The sequence below is a fragment of the Heterodontus francisci genome, chromosome 3, assembly GCF_036365525.1.
Source record: "Heterodontus francisci isolate sHetFra1 chromosome 3, sHetFra1.hap1, whole genome shotgun sequence".
In the NCBI taxonomy this organism is placed as follows: domain Eukaryota; kingdom Metazoa; phylum Chordata; class Chondrichthyes; order Heterodontiformes; family Heterodontidae; genus Heterodontus; species Heterodontus francisci.
The window spans coordinates 201,525,012-201,540,250 of NC_090373.1; the positions used below are offsets into that span (position 1 = coordinate 201,525,012).

Below are 15,239 nucleotides of genomic sequence, written 5' to 3' on the forward strand. Positions count from 1 at the left end.
AAGGCATATGGGGTGTTAGCGTTCATTAGCAGAGGGATTGAATTTAAGAGCCGTGAGGTGATGATGCAGCTGTACAGGACCTTGGTAAGGCCTCATTTGGAGTACTGTGTGCAGTTCTGGTCGCCTCATTTTAGGAAGGATGTGGAAGCCTTGGAGAGGGTGCAGAGGAGATTTACCAGGATGTTGCCTGGAATGGAGAATAAGTCTTACGAGGAAAGGCTGAACATTCTAGGCCTCTTCTCATTAGAAAGGAAAAGGATGAGGGGTGACATGATAGAGGTTTATAAGATGATCAGGGGAATAGATAGGGTAGACAGTCAGAAACTTTTTCCCCGGGTGGAGCAAAGCGTTACAAGGGGTCATAAATTTAAGGTGAAGGGTGGGAGATATAAGGGGGATGTCAGGGGAAGGTTCTTTACCCAGAGAGTGGTCGAGGCATGGAATGCCTTGCCCGGGGAAGTTGTTGAGTCAGAAACTTTAGGGACTTTCAAAAGGCTTTTGGATAGGTATATGGATAAAGGAGAATGATGGGGTATAGATTAAATTGTCCTTGACAGAGGACAAAGGATCGGCACAACATTGTGGGCCGAAGGGCCTGTTCTGTGCTGTATGTTCTATGTTCTATGTTCAAAGAGTTGTGACTCTTTGGAATTCTCTACCCCAGAAGGTTCTGGTTGCTCCATCACTGAATACATTTAGCGCTGGACAGACAGATTTTTGGTCTCTCAGAGAATCATGGGATATGGCGCCTGGTCGGGAAAGTGGAGTTGAAGCTTAAAATCAGCCATGATCGTATTGAATAGCGGAGCAGGCTCGATGGGCCAGATGGTCATATTCTGCTTCTATTTCTTGTGTTCTTGTGCCTCTGTTGTAAGATAACTATGAAGCTACCATTCCCATTGAGTGAACAATGTTCCATATAAAATGAAAGCAATGCCAAACCTAAATACCCCGATCATTGTAACAACAAAGCCCCCAGATATCTGGGTGGGAAAAGATTGTCCTTTATGAACATACAGAAATGGCTTCCAATGTTCAGGCAAAAGCTGGAATCAGTGCACAAGAAATATAGCAAAATTGATTCTAACTGAAGCAAAATGCAACAAAGTAGCAGATATGGAAGAACGATAAAACAATTGGTTCACGAGTTTTTTTCTGATGCTTAATTGCCCTTAACAATTAATTCATCTACTGTTAACTCATTTAACTGTTACCTGAAAGATCTGTAATCTGGTGCTGGCTTCTGCAGGTGCAATACCTGAAACCATAGGACCTTCCTAAAACAACATAATATGATATAATGTTCACAGAATTGTCTGCGTATATAGAAAGAACAATGCATATCTCTGAATTAAAAGCAAAATACTGGATGCTGGAAATCTGAAATAAAAACAAAAAGTTCTGGAAATATTCAGCAGATCTGGCAGCACCTGTGGAGAGAGAAGCAGAGTTAATGTTTCAGGTCTGTGACCTTTCATCAGAACATGATTATTATTAATGCATATCTCGAAATGAGTTTCATGGCGTCAAAGAATACAGGTGGTATTAAACTATCATCCAAGACTGATTTAATGCCTTATCTTTAGTGAGGTAAACACACAAGTAGTGAATTGTCTTGTAAGTGAAACTATTTACTTTTGTAACACAGTTACTGCTTTTCAGGAAGTAATTTGTTGGTTCTAAAGTACTGAGTGCTTCATAAGGCACTTCATAAATGCTAATTCTTTTTTACCATGAAACTAAAATTGATGCCATGCAACATGATAAAGAGCATTTTATTAAAATGTATAGCAGGTTTATGATGTCAGAATATTGCATTGTTTCATAAGACGTGTTGTAATATCATGCAATTTTAACACTAGATAAGAGGAAAGTTCACTGGGGGAGAATTTGACAGCGGAACTGAGGAGGTAGCATCCAAAAATAGTGGGGAAAACTTACCGCCCCAATCCCATTCCTGATTCAGATGAAGCCATCCTGAAAAGGGGCTACTGTTGGGTGGGCAAAGTGCCTGCCTGATTCAACTGTAAGTCCTTTGGCTATGCAAATTTGGATATTATAATGTACATAGGAGCCTGATTGCTAGTTTGAGAGCAGACATTTCCTTCTGGACTCCAAAAAATAATGTTACCTGCTGCCATACCAGATTCTCCAGCCTCTCTGAGCAGCACCTCCTCCAGAACACCTCTTATTGCCAGCCAAATTGTCTGACAAGCTGCCTGATATTGTGCTGCCCTGAAGCAGATAAGCTGTGATGCCCACAAAGACCCAGTATATAGAATGGACCTGACCGTCAAAAAGGGTCAAACCACCATCAGAGCTATCAGCTGGCAGACAGCTTGTACCACCGGTTAACTGCCTAATGGTCAAATTATATCCAAATTTCTCTTCTGATATAATAATCAATTTCCATAAATGAGCCTGGAGAAGACATTGCTGCAAAAAAGTGCAAAATAAAATTCTAGAAATAGTACAGTAATGCTAGTGATTTCCCATCATTCTGGCAATTTATGGTCTATGATTTATATCCCATGAGCTTTCCTACACAAGGAAGAATCAGGATCTGACTTGCACCAGGCATGCTCCTGGGCCATGGTAACCCCGTCCCCATCACTTTCAACAATCTCCTCCCTTCCAGCACATCCTTCATCAACAACTACAAAGGCACACTGCTGCTCCTCTCTTTCCAATTTCAAATGCAATTATCTCTTCAGCACTTTTATCATATTCAGCACTTTTGTCTTCAATATAGGGAAGAATTTTACCAGCCGTTGGGTGGCGGGCTGGGAGGAGAGCTGTGTTGGGATAGCTCCCTGAGACATTTTCCCAGTGGCGGGAATGGAAGCAGAGCAGCTGCCCACTCCAAAGTGGTAGGCAGCTGATCAGCATAATTAAAGGCTCGAAGAAGGGTTATTTGCCACAGATCTGCCAGCATCACGTGGGGAGGCCCCCAGCTTTATGAAGGCGGCTTTCCTGAAGCAGCCTGTGGGGGTCCATCAGAGCCAGAGGCTAGATGGCCCAAAGAGGGAGCCGCTGGCAGAGAGGGAAGCCCTCATGGCCCCTATGATCTGCTTGGATAGGTTTCCCTCCAACCCTCGGCCCCCTGTATTTTTTTTTAACTTTCCTGTCCAAGCTCCTGAGGTTTCCTGTGTGCCTCAGCATCACCTCTCACAGTGGCGCTGCTGAGGTTTCAGAGCTACAGCCACCTGATTGGGCTGACAGCATTAGAATTCTGGCCACCGTCCTTAATTGGAGGCCACCAGGAGTAAAATTGGCAAGGCGGTTCCACTGATTTTTGTCACAATGTCGGGGTTTAGACATCTGTGGTAAAATTCATAGCAACCTTCGAGCCTGCATTGTCAGTATTGTTAGCAACGCTAGTTATATTGAAGAATCAATTTTATGTTAAAGGCCTCATTTTGTAACAGTTTTTCCAGAACCTGCCTTGAGAGTGTAGTTGTGGAGATTAGTAGTTGCAGAAACATCATGGTGAATGGAGGGTCAATGGCTAGACAGTTGGGAATTTGTAAGTATTATTTTAAACAACATGAAGAGAGTTCTATCCAGGAAGTGGGGTTGGGAAGGGGTAGGCAGATGTGAGGGGGGAGAGATTAAAGGAAGTGATCTGTGATGACCTTATTTGTAGAACCTTAGGTGGGAAGGGCCTTGGGAGCTGATTCCCACTGTTGCATCCTCCTCTGCTGACCAGTGCAGCTCCCTAGACATCACATTTTGCTGCTATTGATCCTCATTAGAAGCATAGAAAAATAGGAGCGTCAGTAGGCCATTCGGCCCTTCAAGCATGGCATTCAATACGATCATGGCTGATAATCCAAACTCAGTAACCTGTTCCTGCTTTCTCCTCATATCTCTTGATCTCGTTAGTCCTAAGAAATATATCTAACTCTTTCTTGAATATATTTAATGATTTGGCCTCAACTACTTTCTGTGGTAGAGAATTCCACAGGTTCAACACTCTCTGGGTAAAGAAGTCCCTCCTCATCTCAGTCCTAACTGGCTTACCCCTTATCCTTAGACTGTGACCCGTGGTCTTGGACTCCCCAGCCATCAGGAACACCCTTCCTGCATCTAGCCTGTCCAGTCCTGTTAAAATTTGCAGGTTTCTCTGAGATCCCCTCTCATTCTTCTAAACTCTAGCGAATACAAGCCTAATCGACCCAATCTTTCCTCATACATCAGTTCTGCCATCCCAGGAATCAGTCTGGTGAACCTTCGCTGCACTCCCTCCATTGCAAGAACATCCTTCCTCAGATAACGAGACCAAAACTGCACACAATACTCCAGATGTGGTCTCTTCCTCGATTATTTTTGTGCCAGACAGGAATGAACAATTGTTGTAATTCATCCATGCACTCTTTAAATGTTAGCCATTGCCTGTCTACTGTCAACCCTTTAAGTAACGTTCCCCAATCTATCATAGCCAACTCGTGCCTCATTGTCTTTCTCTTCATCAGTCTAATCGAGTGCAGCCATGACACCACCCATCATGAGATGCTCTGTCTGAACAGTGCAAAATTTGCCAAATAACTATTTTAGATGGGAATGTAAGCTATGAGGACACAAAGAGGCTTCAACGAGATATAGACAGGTTAAGTGTGCAACATGGTGGCAGATGGAATACAATGTGAGGAAGTCTGAGGTTATTCACTTTTGTAGTAAGAATAAAAAAAGCAGAATGTTTTTTAAAAGGCATAAAGATTTTACAAGAGAATGCAGTACTGGACCTAATCTTAGGGAATGAAGCTGGACAAGTGTCAGAAGTGTCAGTGGGGAAGCATTTCAGGCATTGAGACCATAACTCTGCAAGATTTAAGGTGGTGATGGAAAAGGACAAAGATGGAACAGAAATAAAGGGACTGAATTGGAGGAAGGCCGATTTCAATATGATAAAACAGGATCTGGCCGAAGTGGACTGGGAGCAGCTACTTGTAGGAAAGTCTACATCAAGCCTGTGGGAGGCATTCTAAGAGGAAATAGTAAGAGCCAACATGTACCCATTAAGGTGAAGGGTAGGACCAACCCTGGATATCAAGGGATATAGTGGATTGGATAAGGAAAAAAAAGGAGGCTTATGGCAGATTCAGAGTGCTGAAAACAGCAGAGGCACGAGACGAGTATAGAAAGTGTAGGGGGGGTATTTAAAAAAATAATTAGGAGAGTGAAGAGGGGACATGAAAAACACTGGCGAGCAAGATAAAGGAAAATCCCAAGGCGTTCTATAAGTATATTAAGGGCAAGAGGATAACCAGGAAAAGAATAGGGCCCATTAGGGACCAAAGTGGCAATTTGTGTTGGAGCCAGAGGACATAGGTGAGGTTTTAAATGATTACTTTCCATCAGTGTTCACTATGGAGAAGGATGATGTAGGTGTAGAGCTCAGGGAGGAGGATTATGATATACTTGAACATATTAGCATTGAAAGGGAGGAGGTATTAGCTGTTTTAGCAGGCTTAAAAGTGGATAAATCCCCAGGCCCAGATGAGCTGTATCCCAGGCTGTTATGTGAGGCAAGAGATAGCAGGAGCTCTGACACAAATTTTCAAATCCTCTCTGGCCACAGGAGAGGTACCAGAGGATTGGAGGACAGCAAATGTGGTACCATTATTGAAGAAGGGTAGCAGGGATAAACCAGGTAATTAAAGGCCGGTGAGTAACATCAGTGGTTGGGAAGCTGGGAAAAAATTCTGAGGGACAGGATTAATTTCCACTTGGAGAGGCAGGGATTAATCAGGGATAGTCAACATGGCTTTGTCAGTGGCTTTTAGCAAAGACAAGGTGAGCAAATCAGTGGAAGCATTAGTGGAGCTCAGAAAATGTAGGATGGAGCTTAAGAAAGCAATTAGGAGAGCAAAGAGGGGATATTAGAAAGTTCTGGCTGGTAAAAGTAGGGAAAATCCCAAGATATTCTCTAAGTATGTCAATGGGATGAGGATAACCAGGGAAAGAGTAGGACCCATTAGGGACCAAGGGGGAAATTTGTGGGTGGAGCCAGAGGACATTGGTAGGGTGTTGAACGAATACTTTACATCTGTCTGCATTCCAAGAGAATGAGGATGTAGATATGGAACTTAGAGAGAGAGACTGTGAGGTTCTTGAGCAAATTGTCATAGGGAGTGACAAGGTATTTGAGGTTTTGGAAGGCTTAAAAGTGGACAAATCTCCAGGTCCAGACGATTTGTGTCCCAGGATGCTGTGGGAGGCGAGGGTGTAGATTGCAGGGGCACTGACCCTAATTTTTAATTCCTCTCTGGCCTTGGGGGAGGTGCCAGAGGACTGGAGAATAGCTAATGAGGTCCCACTATTTAAGAAAGGTTGTAGAGATAAACCAGGGAACTACAGACCAGTGAGTCTCACGTCAGTGGTAGGGAAACTATTGAAGAAAATTCTGAAGGAGAGAATTTACTTTTACCACTTGGAGAGGTAAAATTTGATTGGGAATAGTCAGCATAGCTTTGTCAGAGGGAGGTCATGCCAAACAAATTTGATTGAATTTTTTGAGCATGTGACCAGGTGTGTAGATGAGGGTAGTGCAGTTGATGTAGTTTACATGAATTTCAGCAAAGCCTTTGACAAGGTCCCACATGGGAGACTTATCAAGAAAACAAATGCACATGGGATACAGGGTAACTTGATAAGGTGGATTCAAAATTGACTCAGTTGTAGGAGACACAGAGTGATGACAGACGGCTGTTTTAGTGACTGGAAGCCAGTGTCCAGTGGCGTACCACAGGGATCTGTGCTGGGTCCCCTATTGTTTGTCATTTATATAAACGACATAGATGACTATGTGGAGGGGTAGGATCAGTAAGTTCGCGGATGACACAAAGATTGGCCGAGTGGTTAACAGTGAGGTGGAGTGTCTTAGGTTACAGACGGGATGGTCAAATGGGCAGAAAAATGGCAGATGGAATTTAACGCTGAAAAGTGTGAGGTGATACACTTTGAAAGGAGTAATGTGACATGGAAGTATTCAATGAATTGCCTGACACTGGGAAGTTCCGAGGAACAAAGTGACCTTGGTGTGTTTGTCCATAGATCTCTGAAGGCAGAAGGGTTGGTTAATAGGGTGGTGAAAAAGGCATATGGGACACTTGCCTTTATCAATCGAGGCATAGATTACAAAAGCAGGGAGGTCATGTTGGAGTTGTCCAGAACTTTGGTAAGGCCACAGCTGGAGTACTGTGTGCAATTCTGGTCGCCACATTATAGGAAGGATGTGATTGCACTGGAGGGGGTGCAGAGGCGATTCACCAGGATGGTGCCTGGGATGGAACATTTAAGCTATGAAGAGAGGTTGGATAGGCTTGGGTTGTTTTCGCTGGAGCAGAGAAGACTGAGGGGTGACCTGATTGAGGTGTACAAGATTATGAGGGGCATGGACAGGGTGGATAGGGAGCAGCTGTTCCCCTTAGTTGAAGAGTCAGTGACGAGGGGTCACAAGTTTAAGGTGAGGGGCAGGAGGTTTAAGGGGGATTTGAGGAAGCACTTTTTTACCCAGAGGGTGGTGACGGTCTGGAATGCCCTGCCTGGGAGGGTGGTAGAGGCGGGTTGCCTCACATCCTTTAAAAAGTACCTGGATGAGCACTTGGCACGTCATAATATTCAAGGATATGGGCCAAGTGCTGGCAAATGGGATTAGGTAGACAGGTCAGGTGCCCTTAATGCATCGGTGCAGACTCGATGGGCCGAAGGGCCTCTTCTGCACTGTATTATTCCGTGATTCTGTGATTCAGTGGAAGATCGTGTCTAACTAACTTGATTGAATTTTCGAGGAGGTGACTAGCTGTGTAGATGAGGGTAAAGCAGTTGATGTCGTCTACATTGACTTCAGTAAGGCTTTTGATAAGGTCAGCATGGGAGATTGGTCAAGAAGGTAAGAGCCCATGGGATCCAGGGCAATTTGGCAAATTGGATCCAAAATTGGCAGGAGGCAGAGGATGATGGTCGAGGATTGTTTTTGCGAGTGGAAGCCTGTGACCAGTGGTGTGCACAGGGATCGGTGCTGGGACCCTTGCTGTTTGAAGTGTACATTAATGATTTAGACTTGAATATAGGAGGTATGATCAGTAAGTTCGCAGATGGCACGAAAATTGGTGCTGTCGTAAATAGTCAGGAGGAAAGTCTTAGATTATAGGACAATATAGATGGGTTGGTAAGATGGGCAGAGCAGTGCAAAATGGAATTAATACTGAGAAGTGTGAGGTGATGCATTTTGGGTCAGAGGGTCACAGCAACCTTGGTGTACTTGTCCATAGATCACTGAAGGCAGCAGTACAGGTAAATAAGGTGGTTAGGAAGATATATGGGATACTTGCCTTTATTAGCCGAGGCATAGAATATAAGAGCAGGGAGGTTATGATGGAGCTGTATAAAACGCTCGTTAGGACACAGCTGGAGTACTGTGTCCAGTTGTGGGCACCACACTCTCGGAAGGATGTGGTTGCACTGGAGAGGGTGCAGAGGAGATTCACCAGGATGTTTCCTCGGTTGGAGCATTTCAGCTTTGAAGAGAGACTGAAAAGGCTAGGGTTGTTTTCCTTAGAGCAGAGAAGGCTGAGGGGGTACCTGATTGAGGTATACAAAATTATGAGGGGCATTGTAAGGTTAGATAGGAAGAAATGTTTTCCCTTAGCGGAGGGTTCAAGAACCAGGGGGCATAGATTTAAGGGAAGGGGCAGGAGGTTTAGAGGGGATTTGAGGAAAAATATTTTCTCCCAGAGGGTGGTTGGAATCTGGAATGCACTGCCTGAAGAGGTGGTAGAGGCAGGAACCCTCAAAACATTTAAGAAGCATTTAGATGAGCACCTGAAACTCCATAGCATACAAGGCTGTGGGCCAAGTGCTGGAAAATGGGATGGCTGGCATAGACACAATGGGCCGAAGGGCCTATTTCTGTGCTGTATAACTCTATGACTCTAAATGTTGTTGTTCAGAGAGACTTCAGTGTACTCATACAAGGAACACAGAAAGTTAGCATGCAGGTACAATGGGGTCTGCTGAGCATGCAGCCAGCCAGCAGTGCGTTTTGCAATGTGCTGCAGACTTAAATCATGGAAATGAGAAGGCAGTTTGAGGTTTGCATGTGTCAAGAGGATCAGGTGCTGGCTGATTGCAAATCATGAACACTGCCCCTAAAAATGGGAGCAATCCAATCTTTAGTCCTTTATCTTTCCATCATCTCAACTATTCCTTGTGGCAATGAGTTCCACATTCTAACTACGCTCTGGGTATAGAGGTTTCTCTTGAATTCCTTATTGGATTTATCAGTGATCAGCTTATATTTATGGACCCTAGTTTTTTCCTCCCCCGCAAGTGGAAACATCTTCTCTGCATCTTCCCCATCAAAGTCTTTACATTATCTAAAAGCCTCTATCAAGTAATCCCTCAGTCTTCTCTTTTCTGGAGGAAAGAGTCTCAGCCTGTTTCATCTTTCCTGATCAGTATAGCCTCTCAGTTCTGGTAATTGTTTTTTGTCCCCTCTCCAGTGCTTCCATATCCTTTTTTACAAGATGGAGACCAGAACTATTCACACTACTACAAGTGTGATCTAACTAAGGTTCTATAAAAGTTTAACATAACTTCTCTGCTGTTCAATTCTACCTCTTTAGTTTGCTTTCTCTGGCCTTCTTCACCTGTGTTGCCACTTACAGTAATTTGTGTATCTCCACCCTCAGATTCCACTATTCCTCACCCTATTGAGATGCTTACTTTTCAAGTTTATGTATTCATTTGTAGGATGTGGGCATCGCTGGCAAGGCCAGCATTTATTGCCCCTCCCTAAATGCTCTTGAGAAGGTGATGGTGAGCCACCTTTTTGAACTGCTGCAGGCTGGGAGTTGAAGGTGCTCCCACAGTACTGGATGGTAAGGAGCTCCAAAATTTTGACACAGCGATGATGAAGGAATGGCTATACGGCTATAGGTGTCTAACTCAGGATGGTGTATGACTTGGAGGTGAAGCTGGAGATGATGGTGTTCTCTGGCGCCTTCTGTCCTTGTCCTTCTCAATGGTTAACGTCGTGAATTAGGAGGTATTGTAGAAGAAGCCTTGGTGAGCTGCTGCACTGTATCTGTTAGATGGTTTACACTGTAGTTACAGTGTGCCTACGGTGGAGAAAGTGAATGTTTAAGGAGGTGAACGGGGTCCCAATCGAGTGGCTGCTTTGCCCTGGATGGTATTGAGCTCCTTGAATGTTGTTAGAGCTGCACTTATCCAGGCAAGTGGAGAGTATTCCATCATAATCTTGACTTGTGCCTTGTCTGGTGGATAACCTTTGGGGACTTGGGAGATAAATCACTTGCTGCAGATTACACAGCCTCTGAACTGCTTTTGTAGCCACAGTATTTATGTGGCTGCTCCAGTTGAGTGTCTGGCCAATGGTGATGGTGTTATGACTGAGGCAGGAGGAGTGCACTGTTTATTCTAGTTCCACTTCTCCGGGGGTCACAACATATATTTAAGTTTTCTCCCACTTACCAATGCGATCAATCATAGACTCTATTTTTAACCCAAAATAAAACACACCAACCAGGTTTCTTTGATAAACAACAAAATTATCAGCTTATTGTAAAACAAGTTCTAACCAGTCATGAGTAAAGCATAAACACACAGATTGAAATATTAAAGCTCCTTTTTTACCTTAATCCCTCACACTGACATACGCACAAACACTGGTTAACCAGAAAAACAAAGGGATTTGTGTTTTAGAGCTCTATTACAAAGAAAATCAGACAAAAAACACTTGGGTTAAATACTTGCTAATTCTTGAAGAAGAAATAGAAGATATGATGATGATGTTCTTTGTTTTAGTTTGGCATTCCAAATGCGCATAGATGGCTGTCACTGGGATCTTCCTTGAACAGTTCTTTCCAGGCGATGTTGAGGATCAGTTTGGGTAGGCTTTCCAAGAAATGTAGCAACAGAGATTTTAGGGAGGCCTTACGGCAGAAATGCAGCAAAAGGTGTTTCAGTTCCCACGCATTCGATACGCAGGGTTTCTTCAAATACCTTTCCAGGAGGAAAGAGGAGACTGACACCCTGGATATGCAGGGTTTCTTTCCAAGAGAGAGAAACAAATGAGTTGGGTTTCCTTGGCAGGCAAAACCCAACAGTCTTCCAAGTAGTTTACACTCCAACTCACTGCCAAAGCAACACCATAAGCAATGTCACAAGAGACAAGCCTCCTGACCTCCATAAACCTTGACTTGACACTTCTCTGCAAACATCGATCCCCAAGTCAAAAACAACTTCTGTTGGGTAATTATCTGCAGACAGGTGCCTTACAATTTTTTTTTTTCAAGCTCAGTCCAAAAAGCTTCTGTTGACCTCTCTTAAAAAATACATACAATGTTCCAGCATCTATGGAATCTTTTTCAGTTTTAAACCACATATAATTTTTTTGACATTAAAATGGAAGCACTCATACAATGGTGAGGGATCCAATGATGAATGTCAAGGGGAGCTGCTTTTCTCTCTCTCGTTAGGGATGGTGATTGCCCAGTACTTGAATGGTTGGAATATGATTTGCCACTTATCAATTCAAATCTGGTTGTTGCCCAGGTCTTGCTACATGCAGCCATGGACTGCTTCATGATCTATTGTTACGAAATTGAAAGACCAGTGGGATACTTTTCAAAAAAACAAAATCAACACCAAATAAGATATTCCACAGTGGAAAAAGAAACCTTAGGTCTATTGTTAGCTCTTAAACATTTTGAAGTCTAGTGCAGCCCTATCACTTAAAGATTGTCCACATTTTGAGAAAAAATAATGTTATTGCAGATGCATTGTTATGAATTTAACTTTGAATTATATGAGTGCAAAGATGACACAAAGCAAAATTGTATTAACTACAAGTAAAGTGTAAGGGGGGATTAGTGTGAGAATGTGTTTGAAAATGTTTTCAACTTCTGTTCTTTTACATCGTAATGAAACACATTCAAAAATGGTGTTTCATTTCTGTAAGAGCGGAGGTGTTATGAGATTGCTTCCGTTTCTTTGGTAAAATATGTTTTAAAGAACCTAGAGTTGAATTCTGACCATTGAGTCATCTGGAGATTGCTGAACTTTGTGTTTTTAAAAACAAAAGGTAAGGTCAACAGAAAGTTGGCTGGTAAACAAGTCTTACTCGAAAGCATCTGTTTGCAAATAATGCAGCAGGGGTTTGTGCTTGTGACTCTGAAAGGATGTTTGCAGGGCAGTGACAAGCCAAGATTTATGGTTGTCACAGGACCTGTTTCTGGAAAAAGTTAGTTTCAATTTGAACTGTTAAAAAATACAAGTTTGCTTATTGACCTGCCAGGGGATATTTTTCTCTCTCCATTTGAATAATCCCTGTATCTTTAAAGAATTCCTCCATCAGGTTTTACTGTTTTCTCCTGTATTTGAAGAAACCTTGACTGCTATATTGCTGCTATAGCACTTAAGAAGATCCTTGCTGCTGCTTCTTGCTGCAAAGCCTGACTGGAGCTTGCTGTGCTGCATGTTTTGGAAGCTGATCCAAACAGATTAACAACATTGCCTGGAAAGAACTGATCTAGGAAGATTCCATTGACAGCTGCCTATTTGCCTTGGGGACAGCTCGCCAAAACAAAGGACTTTCTTCCATGCCTTCTCTTAAGCCTAAGTGGGTTTTTTTTATTCCTTCTATTTCTTTGTAACAGCTGTAAACAAAAATCCCTTTTTCCCGGTTAACCGGTTATGTATGTCAGCATAGTGGGGAAAATCTTTGCTCGTGTCGCTTTAAACAGGCTCCAGAAGCTGGCTGAGCATGTCTATCCTGAGACACAGTGTGGCTTTCGAGCAAAGAGATCCACCATTGACATGCTGTTCTCCCTTCGTCAGCTACAGGAGAAATGCCGTGAACAACAGATGCCCCTCTACGTTGCTTTCATTGATCCCACCAAAGCCTTTGACCTCGTCAGCAGACGTGGTCTCTTCAGACTGCTAGAAAAGATTGGTTGCCCACCAAAGATACTGAGTATCATCACCTCGTTCCATGACAATATGAAAGGCACAATTCAGCATAGCGGTGCCTCATCAGACCCCTTTCCAATCCTGAGTGGCGTGAAACAGGGCTGTGTTCCGCACCTACACTGTTCGCGATCTTCTTCTCCCTACTGCTCTCACATGCTTTCAAGTCTTCAGAAGAAGGAATTTTCCTCCACACAAGATCGGGTGGCAGGTTGTTCAACCTTGCCTGTCTAAAAGCGAAGAGCAAAGTACGGAAAGTCCTCATCAGTGAACTCCTCTTTGCTGACGATGCTGCATTAATAGCTCACACTGAAGAGTGTCTGCAGAGACTCATCGACAGGTTTGCGGCTGCCTGTAATGAATTTGGCCTAACCATCAGCCTCAAGAAAACGAACATCATGGGACAGGACGTCAGAAATGCCCCATCCATCAATATCGGCAACCACACTCTGGAAGTGGTTCAAGAGTTCACCTACCTGGGCTCAACTATCACCAGTAACCTGTCTCAACGTCCGAGTGTATCAAGCCTGTGTCATCAGTACCTTGCTCTACGTCAGCGAGGCCTGGACAACGTACGTCAGCCAAGAGCGACGTCTCAATTCTTTGAGCCTGCACCGCCATTCAATATGATCATGACTGATCGTCCAAACTCAGTACCCTGTTCCCGATTTCTCCCCGTATCCCTTGATCCCTTTTTTTTTCATTGATTCATGGGATGTGGGCATCGCTAGCCAGGCCAGCATTTATTGCTCATCCTTAATTGCCCTTGAGAAGGTGGTGGTGAGCTGCCTTCTTGAACTGCTGCAGTCTATGTGGGGTAGTTACACCCACAGTGCTGTTTGGAAGGGAGTTCGAGGATTTTGACCCAGCGACAGTGAAGGAACGGCGATTAGTTCCAAGTCAGGATGGTGTGTGACTTGGAGGAGAACTTGCAGGTGGTGGTGTTCCCATGCATTTGCTGCCCTTGTCCTTCTAGTTGGTACAGGTCGTGAATTTGGAAGGTGCTGTCTAAGGAGCCTTGGTGCATTGCTACAGTGCATCTTGTAGATGGTACATATTGCTGCCACTGTGCGTCGGTGATGGAGGGAGTGAATGTTTGTAGATGGGGTGCCAATCAAGCGGGCTGCATTGTCCTCAACGGTGTCGAGCTTCTTGAGTGTTGTTGGAGCTGCACCCATCCAGGCAAGTGGAGAGTATACCATCACGCTCCTGACTTGTGCCTCGTAGATGGTGGACAGGCTTTGGGGAGTCAGGAGGTGAGTTACTCGCCGCAGGATTCCTAGTCTCTGAACGGCTCTTGTAGCCACGGTATTTATATGGTTACTCCAGCTCAGTTTCTGGTCAATGGTAGCCCCTAGGATGTTGATAGTGTGGGATTCAGCGATGGTAATGCCATTGAATATCAAGGGGAGATGGTTAGATTCTCTCTTGTTGGAGATAGTCATTGCCTGGCACTTGTGTGGTGCCAATGTTTCTTGCTACTTATCAGCCCAAGCCTGGATATTGTCCAAGTCTTGCTGCATTTCTAAACGGACTGCTTCAGTATCTGAGGAGTCACGATTGGTGCTGAACGTTGTGCAATCATCAGCGAACATCCCCACTCCTGCCCTTATGATTGAAGGAAGGTCATTGATAAAGCAGCTGAAGATGGTTGGGCCGAGGACACTACCCTGAGGAACTCCTGCAGTGATGTCCTGGAGCTCAGATGATTGACCTCCAACAACCACAACCATCTTCCTTTGCGCTAGGTATGACTCCAACCAGCGGAGGGTTTTCCCCCTGAATTCCCATTGACCTCAGTTTTGCTAGGGCTCCTTGATGCCATACTCGATCAAATGTTGCCTTGATGTCAAGGGCAGTCACTCTCACCTCATCTCTTGAGTTCAGCTCTTTTGTCCATGTTTGAACCAAGGCTGTAATGAGGTCAGGAGCTGAGTGGCCCTGGCCGAACCCAAACTGAGCATCACTGATCAGGTTATTGCTAAGCAAGTGCCGCTTGATGGCACTGTTGATGACACCTTCCATAACTTTACTGATGATTGAGAGTAGGCTGATGGGGCGGTAATTGACCGGGTTGGACTTGTCCTGCTTTTTGTGTACAGGACATACCTGGGCAATTTTCCACATTGCCGGGTAGATGCCAGTGTTGTAGCTGTACTGGAACAGCTTGTTCTGGAGCACAGGTCTTCAGTACTATTGCTGTAATATTGTCAGGACCCATAGCCTTTGCAGTATCCAGTGCCTTC

The 15,239-nt window shown here is 44.1% G+C and overlaps 1 protein-coding gene across 1 annotated transcript in view; it reads right to left on the bottom strand.

Moving 5' to 3' along the window:
* The window catches only part of LOC137367179 (dynein axonemal heavy chain 8-like), a 2,062,041-nt gene that overhangs the window by 1,200,478 nt on the left and 846,324 nt on the right, over positions 1 to 15,239 (bottom strand). The window contains exon 57 of the mRNA XM_068028615.1: positions 1,215 to 1,277. Within this exon, the coding sequence (XP_067884716.1) occupies positions 1,215 to 1,277 (63 nt within the window). The remainder of the gene's footprint in view (positions 1 to 1,214; positions 1,278 to 15,239) is intronic.